The sequence below is a fragment of the Lissotriton helveticus genome, chromosome 9 (assembly GCF_964261635.1).
Source record: "Lissotriton helveticus chromosome 9, aLisHel1.1, whole genome shotgun sequence".
NCBI lineage: Eukaryota > Metazoa > Chordata > Amphibia > Caudata > Salamandridae > Lissotriton > Lissotriton helveticus.
Genome location: NC_136070.1, coordinates 900,137,102 through 900,154,801, shown reverse-complemented (window position 1 = coordinate 900,154,801; position 17,700 = coordinate 900,137,102). Strand labels below are relative to the sequence as shown.

Genomic DNA, 17,700 nt, shown 5'->3' with positions numbered 1-17,700 from the left:
GGAGGATCCGCCATTACTGGCATTTGTGTCTATCGTTCTTAGTAAGGCACAGTGCAGCTGCAGTTCGTTTGTATGTGCTGATTTGTTCGTATTTGCTGTATACAGTCGGGTTTCTTTTGTATGTTGTGTATTTTATTTATTTATTTGTTTGTTTATTTATTTATAAAGTTTTATATACTGTGTGTTGCCTCAAAAACTTTTGTCTGACTCAATTTTTCTTCCAGACCGTTTCTCCATTCTTATATCCCCCCCCCCCCCCTTGCCATCAATTTCTTATCCCATTTCTACATTCTCTTTGCTCCCTCTGCCTTCCATTTGGCTTTTTCCATTTTATTTCGGTTTATTTTCCTATGGCAGTTCTCTCGCTGGCACAGTATTTCTCATTCCTTCCTCGATGCGCCATCGGCTCCTCGTTTTCTTCAGTCTCTTGCTCCCCTCAGTCGTTACTTCCATCCCATTCCTCTGCCTTTATTTCCTTTTTATAGGTTTACATTTCTAAAATTTGCCAAATGGTGATTTATTTTATCATATAAAGTGCAGAGATAAATAGATAAATTGCTCATGTGACGTGCATGGAATATATGGCTCGATTTGTGAGCTGTAGTTTCAAGGGGGTTGATAAGACATTCACTTTAGATCGTCCCCCAACATAACGATGATAAAAACTCTTCTTGACAGCGTACTGCTCCCAAGACATCTTCCTGGAGAACATAAAGCCTAGGTGAAAGTTGTAAACATTCGGATCTGGTCAAGTAAGTCCCAAAGCTCATTATATCAACCACAAAAGTTCTTGTTGACACACTCTAAAGATTTATTCTTCCTGCTGTTTAGTAGGGCTAGGTGAATGATAACGTTTGGATCTGGAGGTTTCAGAGTTCCAAAATTCCAATAACTATCTCCAAAGCGGAGCCCGTGATCCAGAGAGCATTGTGATTTGTACTGTACTATGATTTGTAGCGTGGTGCTAGTGAAGGATTGTTTGACGCTCCAAATGCGGATTTTGGTGAAAACTGAATCCCTCACTCGGAAGGGAGCCCTGAGGTTTCATACAACACTGACCTTTAAAATTTTAACCCTCAATTGTCCATGTTGTTTAAAAAGCAGCATTAGAAAATCTTTACAATATGTCTGTTGTAGTGTTTTGCAGTTGCTAGGAAAAAAATAATCACGGACAGATTATATCAAACCTGTTTCCTTGAATTTTATTAACATTTTCTCTTCACTCAACCTCTCTCTCTGCAATCAACCTTTTGTCTCCTGACACTTACTGCATTCCTGATCTTTTTCCCCTGCTCCTCTTAGGCCCTTCTGTTTTTTTTGTCTGAACCCTACTTTGTACGACTTTAGCTCCTTCTTTCTCCTTTGCCTTTGTCATGTGTTTTAGTTTGGTGCATGAAGAAATGCTGCCTTCTTCCACCATGTACACATTTCTACATTGCCTTCCTTTTCTCGTAGTAACTTTTTACATACATTTGCGTGTGTGACAATACTGGATTTGTTTCTCTGAAGCTGCTTCACTTATAGATTTCGATGTGAGACCATTATCATGAATCCTTGAACTTCAGGTACAAGGCCTAGACACATATTGTGCAAATCTCATTCAATTTTTCATTCATCGGGCTACATGGCTACCTATAGACCATAACAATGCTAGCCTGCCTGAGGACTCAAACGGATGCTTTTCCGGGTTTAGGTAGAGGAGCGCTTTGCTGTTATTGCGAGGTCTCTACACGCTTAAGCTTCGGCTCAGCAGCTTGCTGATATTTCTGCAAAGGATGTCCAGCTTGTGACCAAGACGGGAACTTACAGTTTTTCCCTTCAGGTAACCAGGGTTGGATAATCCAGTTTGGGGATTCTTGGCAGAACTTACTCACACCCTTGTCACTTAGGTTAGGGACTGCATAGTAGGAGTACTCTGGAATTTCATATTGTTTTATATGTCTATAAACTGCCTTAGCACGATGGTGGTACTTTGTATTCTGGTCACTGTCTTAGTACTTCTTATAACTTTTATCTGTTTCTGTCTATTGATCATTGCAGCATATATATTTTATACAAGAATTACTTTGGTCCAATAAACATTGAAAAGTCCCACTGTATTCCTTATATATTTCTCAAAGAAGAAGAGAGCACAAGTGACTGAGCAAAAGGGTTCTTGATCTGTTACCATGATTCCTGGGGGATCAGGGTTGTCATGTTCAGTAGTTGCCAGAACCATCTGCTACCCACCTAGGTTCAGGAATACTAATGTTGGCACTGTGAGATAGCTGGCCTATAGGACAACATATCCTGAGGGGGTGCATAAAATCAGTCTGGCACCATCCCAACGGTTATGTCGTTCACAAACGCACAATTCCTACCGTAGGTTGGAAACTGCACCACGCTTTCTTTACCACCATGTACTCAACTTGTGCACCTGTTTAAAAATATTTATTTTCTATTTGTTTCTCCTCAGCATGCACTCCCTACCATGCCTACTTTCTGTTTAGGGTTGCGGTCATAAATTAAAACCGACAACTGCTGTTCTAGTTTCTCTTTCTTCTTTATCTTTTCCATTTTGCTCCTTTCAATTTTTGGCATACATTTAACATTTCAATTCTTTTTGGATTTGTAAGTTATGTGCTCATTTGACAGTTTTTTTTTTTTTTTCTTTTTTTTACAACTTCAGCCAAGTCACAATACAGATGGTTTTACAGTTGGTTTTGTTATTTTGAATTTTCACTCAAGTTTCTTGTTAGAACTACACAGTACTGTTTTTATTCACTCAGAATAACAGTGTACCATAATTGAATTTTTACTTCAGGGTCCCCGTTACTGCTGTTTATTTTCAAGGCTTTCTATGGCAGTTGTTTAAGACCGTGGTTCTGTCTGAATGAAACACTGATAACCTAATACGAGGTAGCAGGGGTATAGGCGTGAAGGGTGGATAGTTTTTCCTGAGATAGTATGGCCAATGTGCAGACTACCTGCCCGTTCAATTGTTTTTCCTAAGCGTCAACATCCCAGCTGCTCTCATGCTGCCTGAACGCTTCCTGCATGGGCTTGATGGATGCTGGCCTGCCCATGGCGTCTCTGTTCTGTGGGATCACCTGTGCCATGGATCCAGATGGCAACATTCTGCTCGATCCCACTGCCAAGCAGGAAAAGGTGGGTGCAATTCTATCACAACGTGCATATGTTCTGTTGGCATTACTAGATAAGAACTGACATATTAGTTGGTGGTGAGATACAGTGAGGAAGATGTGTAAATCTTTATATCTCCGCTGCTGTTGTTTTCGGATGCCTTTTTCATAAATGAAGCTTTGTAGACGAGGACTCATTAGTAACAATAAAATATATCCATAAATAATAAAACAAATAATAATAAGATGTGTTTTCTTTAAAATTTGTGCGTTTTCAGCATCGGTACACACTTTTATACATCTGTTTTTTTTTCTAGTAGCCTATATTTCCTTTCTGCTGCAATTGATTTGTTGTGCTGCTTTACTGCAAACAGGAATTTCTTTCATTTTTGGTTTAATTATTTTCACATGGGGCACTCAACTGTTGTTTAATTAAATCACAGTGCCAACGCCTTTAATATTCTGGTGTACATGCTTATGGAGAGAGTCTTATAGATATGCTTTGTGACTAGATATGCTGCTTGGTGTCTTATAGTGAGACCTGCAAGTGTGGTTTTTTTTTTTTTGTGGGTAGATCCCAAAATGAAATCCTTTAGAGAAAGGGATGAGAAGTATCTAGCTGGAAAAAATATCTTATCTGAGACCGGTGGGCCTTGAGTGACATGGCTTTGTATTTATGGAAGTCAATCAAGGTCAGTTAGTGGAAGACCCTTTTGTACCTCTGGCACTACCATTCGTTTTCCTAATTTTGGTGATCACGAAGGGAGTGGTAGGAACACAATACCACAGAATTTTAAGAGACATGATTTGTGACTTATGTATAACATAGTTTGCCACGCTGCTTATCGTGGTCAGCTCGAGGCATTGAAGTCGTGTGACACACATGGAATGTACGGGCTGTGCATTCGATGTGAGACGAGCGACGGTTGATGCTTGGGGCAGTTAAAAGACGAAGCAGGTGAGGAGCCTCATTGATGTGATGGGAGAATAAATATTAACCTTTCATGGGATCTGGTGTGCATAGTTTATTTTACCACATCATGCTTACTTTCCATAGTTTCCACTTGTTACCACTTGTCTAGCTGCTCAGCAGCAAACATGAGGCCTTTCAGAAGTTAAGGATGAAACAAGAGGACGACCCTATGATCTCTTCACTGGTTTAAAGCGTGCCTGGTGACACTTTCAGTGTCATGGCTTACTGATGACTGGACGTCCATGTTTCCAGGACTTTCATCAGGCAACGAATTAGAAGCTTAGGTGGGCCACTCTATACCTTTCCTCTTTCCCAGTGCACTTTTTGTATTTTTTCACTTTTTCACAAACATAGCTTCTAAGCAAGGTAATCCTGCAAAAACATGCCGAAAATCTTTGCCATTTAACTCCACGGGGATGTTTTCGGCAAGAGGTTTCAGGGCTCCTGTTTCCAAAGGCTCTCAGTTTTGGGAGAAGACTAGTCCCTGCATCAGCCGAAAGAATATAAGTCACTTGGTGATGCCAGTCCAGTGACGCGCGGCTGCTCATATTTTGCTCTTAAAACATTTCCAGAAAAAAAATCCAGGCTATACTTGTTTTGATTTTGCAGGTGAATGTTTGATATGAATTCCATTGTAATGCATACTTTTACCACAGGGTGACTTCTTGGCACCAAATAGTTTGTCTCTTTCAGCAATGAAGGCCACTTGACACGGACCCATTTCTTGGCAGTTTATTCAGTTTACATACTTTGTTCCTCATGTATTTCAGTGGGATGTGATAGGCGTTGAGCATTTGTAAGAGATGAACGCAACTAAACTGAAACCTTTTGTGATTCCGATAAAGGGGATAATAAAAGATGCATTGCATGGCTATAGTCTACCCAGAAGTGCTTCCAAAACTGATGATGCTGGAGGATGCTCAAACGTCTTGTAAAGAAAGTATGATGTAAATGTAAATGTGTGTATACAAAAGCGCACTGCCGCCCCATCTCGGGGCATCCTGGTGCTGTATACCGCTGTGGAACCCATCCTGGATTTCCCTGTGAGATGCCACCTCCAGGCCACCCCCAAGGTGAAGCCAGGCATCCCAGCGCTGTTGGGGCCGTTGTGGTGATAAAGCAAGCTATTGCTCAGAGTTGCAGAGTGATTAGAGTAGGCACCGAGGCGAGAATTATCGAGTCCGCGAACATTTAGCCCAAGACCCTGCCGCGTCTGGAATTGAACCCTGGTCCCGGGCCTGACCTCTGCTTCAGGGTCTGCCACTTCTAACCAGTGAGCCACACTTCTCCATGATGCATTTGCTCTTCCTCTTCAAGGCACCAATAGGCACAGAGCTTCCACTCCAAGATTATCGAGGTAGTCTGCATATACATCTGCTGCTGTAATGGGTGTGAAAGAACATTTGGGCCGCGTTATCAAGATTTTCCAGCAGCCACATCCGGTAAACCTTGTCTGTATTGTCCATTGTAGAAGTACTTTGTAACAGACAGTGATCCTGCATTTACATGAGACTTCTGAGACTTAAAGCAGTGATTGTTGGCACCAACTGCACATTACACTTGAACGTCAATTTCAGCTTTCACCTTCCAACATATTAGATGCACATACAAAACGGGAAAATGCATGCCAGTGGACAAACAGCAAAATCAAAGATATTGGCATCCAATCAGATTTGAGAAGCATCTCTGGGTTTGTCAGATTTGACATTTGGACAATGGTGGCTACTCAGCTAAGGCGGAGGAGCGTCGTCCCACTGGTGAAAAAATGATAACGTAATGTTGTCATTTTATTTTTCCTATTGCAGTCAGTGGAAGGGCTGGCCAGAGCAAGGGGAGGAGTGGTTTCCACTCCTCAAGTGCTCGTGACTGTTTGGCCAAACAGCCATGCGCACTGTGCATGTTCCCCACCAGGTTGCAGTACAAAGCACAAGCTCCTGTCCCCATCTGAGCGCAGAACCACGTTGCTCAGACCAATCACAGCACCACAGCGCAGAGTTTTGATTAGCTATGAGGGAGCCTATGTGCCCGGGTGCATCCTGCTGCCGGCCGCTCCAGGTAGCTCCATTTTTTTTTTCCTTCACCTCTGCCGCCCTACTACCCCGGTCAGGTAGCAGCCACTCCTGCATTTGGGGACCTAGCAAGGACAGTGTTCCAGTAAGAAAGACTTGATTTAAATATACAAAAGCATATTGGCTGTAACGGACACTTACAAAACGATGGAGCTCTGCAACTAAGAAAACGATGGAACTCTGCAACTAAGAAAGTGCTATCAAAACCACCAGCTAAGACAAGGATGGGCTCTCTGTTTTTAATTTAACCTGAATTAGTATCAATAGATAACCAGGAAACAGTAGTGGAAGATAGGAGTTAAAACTTGTGATGTAGCGATTAAGGATCCTCAAGATTGTTTATGCTGTCCATACTCTTGTTTAACATTCATTTTGTCATGGAAGAATTACGTTCTGCAATATTAAAATTCATCAGCTTCTCCTGCCGACGTCTACAGCAGGGTGACCTACAGCAAGTTCCAACATCGTTAAAATTCCAAGGGCCCATCTTATGGCTCATTTGAAGCAAGGCTTTGATTCTACACTGAATCTCTTAGCCAAAAGCCCTTAAAAGGTTTTTCACATTTGAACCTTCCTAGATACTGCCTCGCCCTTCCAAAAAACACGTGTACAGAATATCTTTACCATGCCTATTCCCACAAGATCATGTGAAGGAGTTACATTTGACTCTCAGTTCTCATTGGAGAAAAGCTAGATTCACTCTACTTTCTACCTAATGTCAGTTTGGATTTTAATCAGTTGTCTGGTCTTTGCAGCCCTTCTTTACAGTGGAGATTTACATATGGATCCTTATTTGGATAATCAAGTAACTGGAGTCTGATCCAGAACCAAATCAATACCATAAACACTAATCATCACTCCATAAAAGTCCTGCACATGCACACTCTGGGATTTCTCAATTTATGAAAAGAAAGCAATGTTTGAACCCCCAAACAATCAAACATTTCTCTATTTTGTATGGCAATTAACACTTTGGAATTTGATTTTCCCATGGATTTTTTAATCTTTGGCCACCAGTATTGCGCAACTCTGTAATGCACTTTTTCAATATGCGAGCTTCAAAGGGGAGTGCAGAAAAGTTTGACTATGTTTAACTACTGGATTAGGGAGAATTTACTGCTCTAGTCGCAACATCGGAGAGGCATGATAGTGTACTTTGGATGGTGAAGTGAAGCATTTAACTTTACTGTGCATTGAAATCCTCCATTTTATGTTGTATGTGATCCACATGGAACCTATAGATTGTTGTCAGCAGTTTGTATACGGTCCACCTGCTGGCATTGTATTCCTTTGTCAAAGAGCGGAGTCAAATAGATACATTCTTGTTAGTGTTAAATGGACTTGTGTCTTCACGACTATTTCGTTTATTTATTTTAGGAGTCAAAACCAGCCCTGGCAAAGTGCTCGACCGGCCCCCTGGGGGTGCGACCGAGCTCTCTACGGGGCCGGTTTCCGGCCGATTTTGTTACAGGGCCGATTTTGCAGCTATGCTGCAAAAACGTCCCTGTAACAAAAACGGCCCCCAGGGCCCAAAACCGGCCCCCACCCTTGCGGCGCCCCGGGGGATTGCCCGGTGCCCGCAACGACCAGTCCGGGCCTGGCTAACATTACCCGTCCGGGTATCAGAGCACTGTACAAATAGCGGAAACAAGTTAAAAAACTATCAATAAACATATATAGGTAAAGACTGCAAATGTACAAATAACAAACATGTTAACACATATAACGCGAAATGGAGCAAGCAAAGCAAACAATGTATATACAATGTAGCAAACAACTACGTAGATTAAGTTAATTTAAGATCCAGAAATGTATACACAAAGAATAGTTTCTATGAGTGATTTCAGGTCTATTGTTGAGAATATCTATTCAGCAATAGCAGTTTAACATCTTTTTTTAAGAGTTTACACAGATAAGGAAAGCCCTATAAAGCCATCACTGCTTTTTGATGTATGCATTATGCGCACTCTGGCGTGTTTATAGACTGCACTTCAAAGATTCATGAGAGACCTCTCTTTTATGAGAACAATATCTAGTCGCTAACATAAATCTGATTAGGGTTGTGTGATCAGACCCCTTTTATCACTGTGCTTTTGGAGAAAGTGTCTTCATTTTTAAATAATGCATTTCTTCGGTTAGTTTATTTTCTTTCTTGTCCACCATAGGCCAGGGATGTTATGCTTTTGAATTTATGACGGTGAAATAAAACCTTCGCCCCCAGGCTGGATGCCTTTCATGGTTGGGTTTAGCCGGTCTGACTGTCATCTGCAAACCCAAATTTGCAAACCCTTATAAGAAAATAATGCTCACGGCAGCTTGGTGTTCTGAACCTTTGACCGATTGCTGAAGGATTCTGTAGGACTCAGAAAAATAATGTATTATTGCTTCATTTTTCAGTTAGTCCAATAAAAGGCTTCAAACCCTGGAGTGTTAGAATCCCATCAGAAGACAGATACTCGATTTCATACTAAAGTGACTCATTCTGTTTTTTATCCTCCGGTCTGGTTTGCAGTAAGAAACTTTAATACAGTGTTGACATTGATGTCTTCCTGCATCTTTCCTATCTGCAATGCTGTCTCAATCTGCTGGACAAACTCAATACTCAGGGCAGTGGCATTTAGATTGTTTGGTGTCTTTTCAAATAGTAGATTTTCATGCACCACTCACAAATGGGCTTACGTTTAGGGCAGTGGCTTTCAACGTGGCAGGGACTCGTGTATTTTTCCTTAACCGCAGCGTAAATTCTGCCGTGGTGCGGGCATTCTGTTGAGTGGGCGGGGCTGCGTCGGCCAACGGACATGCGCAGCACTACCGAGGTAGTGCTCGCGACGGCCGTTGGCCGATGTGCGCAAGAAACGGGTTAATTGACAAACTGATATTGGTGTCTTTTCTCAGTGCAGGGATGTTGGTCAACCTGAGAGTTGAAGTGTATTGCTGTCTAACTTGAAGATGAGTCGCTCAGACATAAACTTCAGGTTTTCAATCCAATACAGCATGCAATGTGTGATCCAATAGGCCAGCATCACAGTAATCAAGCATTTGCAATGCAATAGGTCTCGCATTTAAGAGATTTTGAGTAATTGGCATTGTAAATTACAGTGCCTTGTATTTGTTTTATTTTTAAAACAAATATATAAGAGGCATTGTCATCTTAAAATCTTGCAAAGGCGAGACCTATTGCATTGCAAATGCATGCTATAATTTTTTTTAAAAAGTGTTGGGAGAGAGCATGTCCTGACAAAGCTATTTGAGAAAATAGTGCACAGAGGCTGTAATTAAAGGCTACCGAGCAACAACGCATGTAACGGGAGATGTCGCATGGGAGGTTACAAAATGAGACAAGGCGGTACTAGGGATTGCTAAGCCTTTTGGCCAATGAACAGCCACAGTTTACAGTGTCCAACGACACAAGCCAATGAAAAATGTGGGCGGAGTTTCAAGTCCCTACCTCAATACAGCATTTCAAGCAGAGCAGCAAATGCGCTGCCCAGGCTCGACCTAAAAAGTATGGGCCTGATTCACCAAAACTACATTTTGTAGTACCTAAATTACCACTGCAGTAGCACTACTCACATACTACAAAATGTGTAGTTCACAAACCTACAGGGTGAGCTGCCTGCCAAGGAGGCCATATATATTATAATAAACTTTGCAATATGTAATGTGTGCAATTCACCTCTTATCGATATAAATGCAAGAGTGTTGCCAGGGAACTTTTCATACTCTAGAATTTTAGGGTACTGAAATAGACTTGTTCATGGATTTTGCATTGTGCTTTGGCAAAGGGTAGTACTAAGATGGAGAGTCACCCGCTATTATTTCCCCTTGCCATAGATTTTCAAGATTGCTATGACCAATCTTGTTGTAGATTTTGGGGCCTATTCCTCTTGAGAAAGGGTTGAATTGGCTGTAAGTTTTTAGCTAAGCTTCCCTGAAAGGGGTCGTCTTCAAGACTTTCCTGGCGAGTTCGGTAAAGATCTGAGAAAGGGTTGTAGGGTGTTCGAGGCACATAGACCAGCAGCGACCTGAACAGCAACTTTCTGGTTCACAGCCGCTACATACATTTTGAATTTTTCTCAGTCCCTTGTTGGAATACCCAGGAGAGAAATAAATCCTCCATCCTTTCCTAACTGAATGTGATGATACTTTTCTCTAGCCGCCTTTCATCTTGTTTGGTGCTCTTTTCTGAACTCTATAACTTTGACAATGATAAAATGCACCCTAACGCAGATTTCAGAGGGGTATACCCGTGGGGTTTCATGGCAAACCTGGCCTGGAGGGCTTTAATACCACTTTTCTAGAGCAAAAGCAGATTTGTGCTGCCTTTTTTTCGAAGATAACACTCCCAAACACCCATGTCTGAAATTTGCTTCTGGGCCAGGCACCATTTGTGAAGTGGTCGGTGAATAAGACACCCCCCCCCCCCCTAAAACATGGTAAGAGGAAGACTAGCCAACAAGTGTGTTTTTCCCCCACACTGATGCATGTGCATAATGAACAAGGCCATCGTACCCAATGGTTAAATCTATCTTCAGGTTAACCTCTGTCTTGCAACTTGGAAGACATTCCTGGTAAGATGGTGTGATTGTGTGTTGTGAAAACCTATTGCTGCCTTCTCTGCCTTCTCTTCTTTTACAATGCGTGGATGCAGGAACGTTTTGTGGGGTTTACATTGCACTGAGAGACTTAAATGTACTTTTATAGTTGGCGGTATCTTAGGCAAATTTATTTGGTGCTTACTGACCAATCAGATGTTATTGAAATCAAGGTGATGTTTTTAAAACGTTTAGCTATAGCTGTCTGCTAATTTGTGAATAAATTAATTTATATAAAATACATACATTTATATTGCCCTTGTCTCCTATGCACACTTCAGTCACAAGAGAACTCTCCACTTTCGTGAGTGAATGCCTTATGCGCTCCCCTGAAGTGCCAATTGTCTGACAGCAGCAGACAACGAGTAGGGGGGGAACAGCCTACCCTGAGGACGGCATTCCTAAACAGTGTCTCCAGGTTCAAGACTTCGTAGTAACTTCTTAAGTAAAGAGGAAGCATTAAAAACGACATATGGGGCGATGATGTCCTGAAGCTAAACAAGATTGCATGAACTGCTTGCACAAATGGGGACAGGCAAAGTATAAGAGTCTTACCAAGGCTGCAGTTCAGCCGACTGTGCCACTGGACCTGCTCTCGAATTCCTGCACACACTAAAAGCATTTCCTGCCACGTAGCATAGAACATAAAATCTAGCAAGCCTGCCTCCTCTCTCCCATTGTTCTCCAATGCCAGGGCATCATACATATGCATGTGGTAGGCATCGAAGAGCTGTTGGTCTTTTTACCAAACTAAGTCTCCAGACACCTAGCCATCCCTGGCCCATCTTCTCCAGCCTTCACTCCCTTCATGCATGTGTTACTTTGTTTCCACTCTATCAGTTGACACTGCTCATCTCCTGTCTCTCTGGCCTACTGACAGTGGGCTCTCCATCATGTTTACATGTTCTGCTCCAGGTTGCCTTCATGCAGGCCCACCCTTCAGTACAAAAAACACAGTTGATGGACAGAATGTAGAACAATGTCATACATTCACCCCAGTACAAGGATCTGGGCCTGAATCCATAGTTTTTTTGCACTCCACACCACCCTGGGTTAGACACTGGCTATATGCAAATCAGCTCTGACCCTGTGCCTCATGGGAACAGTCCAGTCCGAACTACCATGCCATGTCTTTCCCAGACCGGAATCAAGCATCCAAGGACCGGTTTCTGGCTATCAGCCTTCATCAGCATGGATAGCTTGACTCCAGTGGTGTGGAGAGCCTGGGACTCACGTCTGAGCATACCCAGCCCACTCGGGGTGAAAATTGCAAAAAACACAGTTGATGGACGGAATGTAGAACAATGTCATACATTCACCCCAGTACAAGGATCTGGGCCTAAATCCATCGTTTTTTTGCACTCCACACCACCCTGGGTTAGACACTGGCTATATGCAAATCAGCTCTGACCCTGTGCCTCATGGGAACAGTCCAGTCCGAACTACCAAGCCATGTCTTTCCCAGACCGGAATCAAGCATCCAAGGACCGGTTTCTGGCTATCAGCCTTCATCAGCCTGGATATAGCCAGAAACCGGTACTTGGATGCTTGATTCCGGTCTGTGAAAGACATGGCTTGGTAGTTCGGACTGGACTGTTCCCATGAGGCACAGGGTCAGAGCTGATTTGCATATAGCCAGTGTCTAACCCAGGGTGGTGTGGAGTGCAAAAAAACGACGGATTTAGGCCCAGATCCTTGTACTGGTGTGAATGTATGACATTGTTCTACATTCTGTCCATCAACTGTGTTTTTTGCAATTTTCACCCCGAGTGGGCTGGGGATGCTCAGACGTGAGTCCCAGGCTCTCCACACCACTGGAGTCAAGCTATCCAGGTTGATGAAGGCTGATACCCAGAAACCGGTCCTTGGATGCTTGATTCCGGTCTGGGAAAGACATGGCTTGGTAGTTCGGACTGGACTGTTCCCATGAGGCACAGGGTCAGAGCTCATTTGCATATAGCCAGTGTCTAACCCAGGGTGGTGTGGAGTGCAAAAAAACGATGGATTTAGGCCCAGATCCTTGTACTGGGGTGAATGTATGACATTGTTCTACATTCTGTCCATCAACTGTGTTTTTTGCAATTTTCACCCCGAGTGGGCTGGGGATGCTCAGACGTGAGTCCCATTTTATTTAACAACAAGGGGTGGTGATGGACAGAGTTTCTGAATTAAGCAGAATACTCTCACCCAGTCAAGAGATCAGGGCTAGATCCAACACCATTTTTTAGCTCACTGCACCATCCCAGTTCAGAACCTGGCTAAATGCAAATTAGTCTGTTCCTGTCCCAGTGCATGATGGGAACAGGGCAAACCAACCTACCAAGCCAATTCTTACACTGGGAAGGAAACAAGCTTCCGGGGACCGGTTTCTGCCATTTCAGGCGTCGTCGGCCCGGCTTGCTTGAATCCTGATGGTGCAATGAGCAAGGGACTCACATCTGAGTATACCCTTCCACGCTTAGGGTGGACAAAATATTTAACAACAAGGGGTGGTGATGGACAGAGTTTCTGAATTAAGCAGAATACTCTCACCCAGTCAAGAGATCAGGGCTAGAACCAACACCATTTTTTAGCTCACTGCACCTTCCCAGTTCAGAACCTGGCTATATGCAAATTAGTCTGTTCCTGTCCCAGTGCATGATGGGAACAGGGCAAACCAAACTACCAAGCCAATTCTTACACTGGGAAGGAAACAAGCTTCCGGGGACCGGTTTCTGCCATTTCAGGCGTCGTCGGCCCGGCTTGCTTGAATCCTGATGGTGCAATGAGCAAGGGACTCACATCTGAGTATACCCTTCCACGCTTAGGGTGGACAAAATATTTAACAACAAGGGGTGGTGATGGACAGAGTTTCTGAATTAAGCAGAATACTCTCACCCAGTCAAGAGATCAGGGCTAGATCCAACACCATTTTTTAGCTCACTGCACCATCCCAGTTCAGAACCTGGCTATATGCAAATTAGTCTGTTCCTGTCCCAGTGCATGATGGGAACAGGGCAAACCAAACTACCAAGCCAATTCTTACACTGGGAAGGAAACAAGCTTCCGGGGACCGGTTTCTGCCATTTCAGGCGTCGTCGGCCCGGCTTACTTGAATCCTGATGGTGCAATGAGCAAGGGACTCACATCTGAGTATACCCTTCCACGCTTAGGGTGGACAAAATATTTAACAACAAGGGGTGGTGATGGACAGAGTTTCTGAATTAAGCAGAATACTCTCACCCAGTCAAGAGATCAGGGCTAGATCCAACACCATTTTTTAGCTCACTGCACCATCCCAGTTCAGAACCTGGCTATATGCAAATTAGTCTGTTCCTGTCCCAGTGCATGATGGGAACAGGGCAAACCAAACTACCAAGCCAATTCTTACACTGGGAAGGAAACAAGCTTCCGGGGACCGGTTTCTGCCATTTCAGGCATCGTCGGCCCGGCTTGCTTGAATCCTGATGGTGCAATGAGCAAGGGACTCACATCTGAGTATACCCTTACACGCTTAGGGTGGACAAAATATTTAACAACATTGTTCTACATTCTGTCCATCAACTGTGTTTTTTGCAATTTTCACCCCGAGTGGGCTGGGTATGCTCAGACGTGAGTCCCAGGCTCTCCACACCACTGGAGTCAAGCTATCCAGGCTGATGAAGGCTGATAGCCAGAAACCGGTCCTTGGATGCTTGATTCCGGTCAGGGAAAGACATGGCTTGGTAGTTCGGACTGGACTGTTCCCATGAGGCACAGGGTCAGAGCTCATTTGCATATAGCCAGTGTCTAACCCAGGGTGGTGTGGAGTGCAAAAAAACGATGGACTTAGGCCCAGATCCTTGTACTGGAGTGAATGTATGACATTGTTCTACATTCTGTCCATCAACTGTGTTTTTTGCAATTTTCACCCCGAGTGGGCTGGAGATGCCCAGACGTGAGTCCCAGACTCTCCACACCACTGGAGTCAAGCTATCCAGGCTGATGAAGGCTGATAGCCAGAAACCGGTCCTTGGATGCTTGATTCCGGTCTGGGAAAGACATGGCTTGGTAGTTCGGACTGGACTGTTCCCATGAGGCACAGGGTCAGAGCTGATTTGCATATAGCCAGTGTCTAACCCAGGGTAGTGTGGAGTGCAAAAAAACGATGGATTTAGGCCCAGATCCTTGTACTGGGGTGAATGTATGCCATTGTTCTACATTCTGTCCATCAACTGTGTTTTTTGCAATTTTCACCCCGAGTGGGCTGGGGATGCTAAGACGTGAGTCCCAGGCTCTCCACACCACTGGAGCAAAGCTATCCAGGCTGATGAAGGCTGATAGCCAGAAACCGGTCCTTGGATGCTTGATTCCGGTCTGGGAAAGACATGGCTTGGTAGTTCGGACTGGACTGTTCCCATGAGGCACAGGGTCAGAGCTGATTTGCATATAGCCAGTGTCTAACCCAGGGTGGTGTGGAGTGTAAAAAACGATGGATTTAGGCCCAGATCCTTGTACTGTGGTGAATGTATGACATTGTTTTACATTCTGTCCATCAACTGTGTTTTTTGCAATTTTCACCCCGAGTGGCCTGGGGATGCTCAAACGTGAGTCCCAGGCTCTCCACACCACTTGAGTCAAGCTATCCAGGCTGATGAAGGCTGATAGCCAGAAACCGGTCCTTGGATGCTTGATTCCGGTCTTGGAAAGACATGGCTTGGTAGTTCGGACTGGACTGTTCCCATGAGGCACAGGGTCAGAGCTGATTTGCATTTAGCCAGTGTCTAACCCAGGGTGGTGTGGAGTGCAAAAAAACGATGGATTTAGGCCCAGATCCTTGTACTGGGGTGAATGTATGACATTGTTCTACATTCTGTCCATCAACTGTGTTTTTTGCAATTTTCACCCTTCAGTACAGCCACTTCAAGGCTTGACCTCCCTCGGGTACGGCACACAATTTTTGTTGTGTGTGTGGTGTGATATCGCACATTATTTGCTACATTTGTTTTGAAACACCCATTTAATAAACTGTTGAATTATCACTGACAAGTAGGAGGGTGCATTATTGATTCTTTGAACGAACCGGCCATATATGTTGTATGTTTATTATGCTTTTAGTGTTTATAATCATCTGATGTTACTTTATATACTCTTGCTGTTTATAATTCCCTACTGTTTATAATGTTTATCGTTTTCTTACCTCTTCTTAAGTTAGAATGTAGAATTCTTCTTCCATTTTCTGTTTGGTGTTAAAAAAGGGAACATTGGGGTAAGGCCAATAGGAATGTTCTGCTACAAGCAAAGCTGGAGCTGTGTCAGACCATCTTTCTGGAGGCCTACTGAGTGTGATCAGTACATATTTAAACGAATCCTTCTACCAGGTCTTTGGGTACTAACAAAATGGTAGAAAAACGAGGGGTACTGACAGCTAATAGAGCTAGGGTTTCATAAAACCAATGTACAGATGTTCACTGTCCACACTGAGCCCCTGATCAAGATTCCAAATAAAAATACTTTGGATACTTACATGAATAGGCAAATATTCGCTGGGGTGGGGGTGGAATAAATTCAAAGCGGAAGTTTCAAATGATCCAGAAGTCCGGAGTATCCCTGATGGAGGATACACAGCCCACCTCCAGTCCTATGGAATTTTCACCATCATGATCGAGTTAACTTCACATTCAGACACTAACTCAGCCATTAACCCAAAACATTACCTATATCTTTCTCACGTAACATCTGAAGAACGTCGGACATAGTGGGCCCTCTTAAACACAAAAAATCTAAAACTGCTGGAAGACAACCAACATGAGATCATGCAAGCCGAATTAATTAACCAAACGAAATGTCACAAAGGTGAGCATAAAAAGAGGCTCCTATGATTCGAGCACAACACTGTAAGAACCTGAAATCTTACTTTAAAAATAAGATTCTTAAAATACGATCTGGCATCTTGCTATCCTTCTGAATGAAAGAGACCGTGCTAAGGGCCTGATTACGATCTTGGCGGATGGGATTCTCCATCACAAACGTGATGGATATCAGTCCGCCATATAACAGGTTCCATAGGATATAATGGAACTTGTAATATGGCTGACGGGCTATTCATCACAATTGTGAAGGAGTATATCATCTGCCAAGATCGTAATCGGGTCCATAGACAAATCCTCACTGTGGGAGACCCAGCAAGTAACCCCCTAACATTCATGTGGCTGAATGAGCTGATAACATACTCTTCCCCTATACGTAAAGAATTTAGGAGCATGGTTCATTGAAAATCTCTGTTTTGTTCACCACATTACTATGGTTGTTAAAAAAAAAAAAAACACTCACAACTCTTACATTATGCTACTAAGGATCCTCTGTATTCTCCAGGTACCTCACCCGATTGAATTGATCAGGGTCTGAGATTATGTAGCCTCAGCTATTGTACAACTGACTACACATAAGCCTCAAACAACTTATTTGCAAAGCCTACAAAATCACGCAGCTGAACTCTGCCTCCACTTAAAGAAATCAAATCACACCAAACTTGAAAGACCTTCATTGTCTTCCAGTGGCCCAGAATAAAATTAAGACTTTTTTTAATAACTTTCTTTATTGCTTTTTTAAACGTAAATAAAACGTGTGCACTAGCATTTGAGAATCCAATCAGTATTAAAATACATATTTCAGTGTGTATTGTCCCAACATGTAGGTCATTGTAATATAAATACATTCTCAACCTTTTGCATGTAAAGACTAGTTAAGCCAATCCCAGACTTTGACATGTTTCTCTGGACATCCCCATGATTCATATACTAATCGCTCTGCTTTGGCACGGTAGTCCATTCCCGAGACCATTCGGTCAGCGGAGGAGCACATTTGGATGTCTAATGCCATGCTCTATATATATCTCTTGGCTATAAGGAAAACCAGGGCCACCAGCAAGCTAGTATGTTGTCTTCCTCCGCACATTCATCAGCCCCAATATCACCCTTTGG

The 17,700-nt window shown here is 43.3% G+C and overlaps 1 protein-coding gene across 1 annotated transcript in view; it reads left to right on the top strand.

The window, feature by feature from the left end:
* The window catches only part of EXOSC5 (exosome component 5), a 188,324-nt gene that overhangs the window by 110,111 nt on the left and 60,513 nt on the right, over positions 1–17,700 (top strand). Inside the window, exon 4 of the mRNA XM_078661064.1 lies at positions 3,007–3,147. Within this exon, the coding sequence (XP_078517190.1) occupies positions 3,007–3,147 (141 nt within the window). The remainder of the gene's footprint in view (positions 1–3,006; positions 3,148–17,700) is intronic.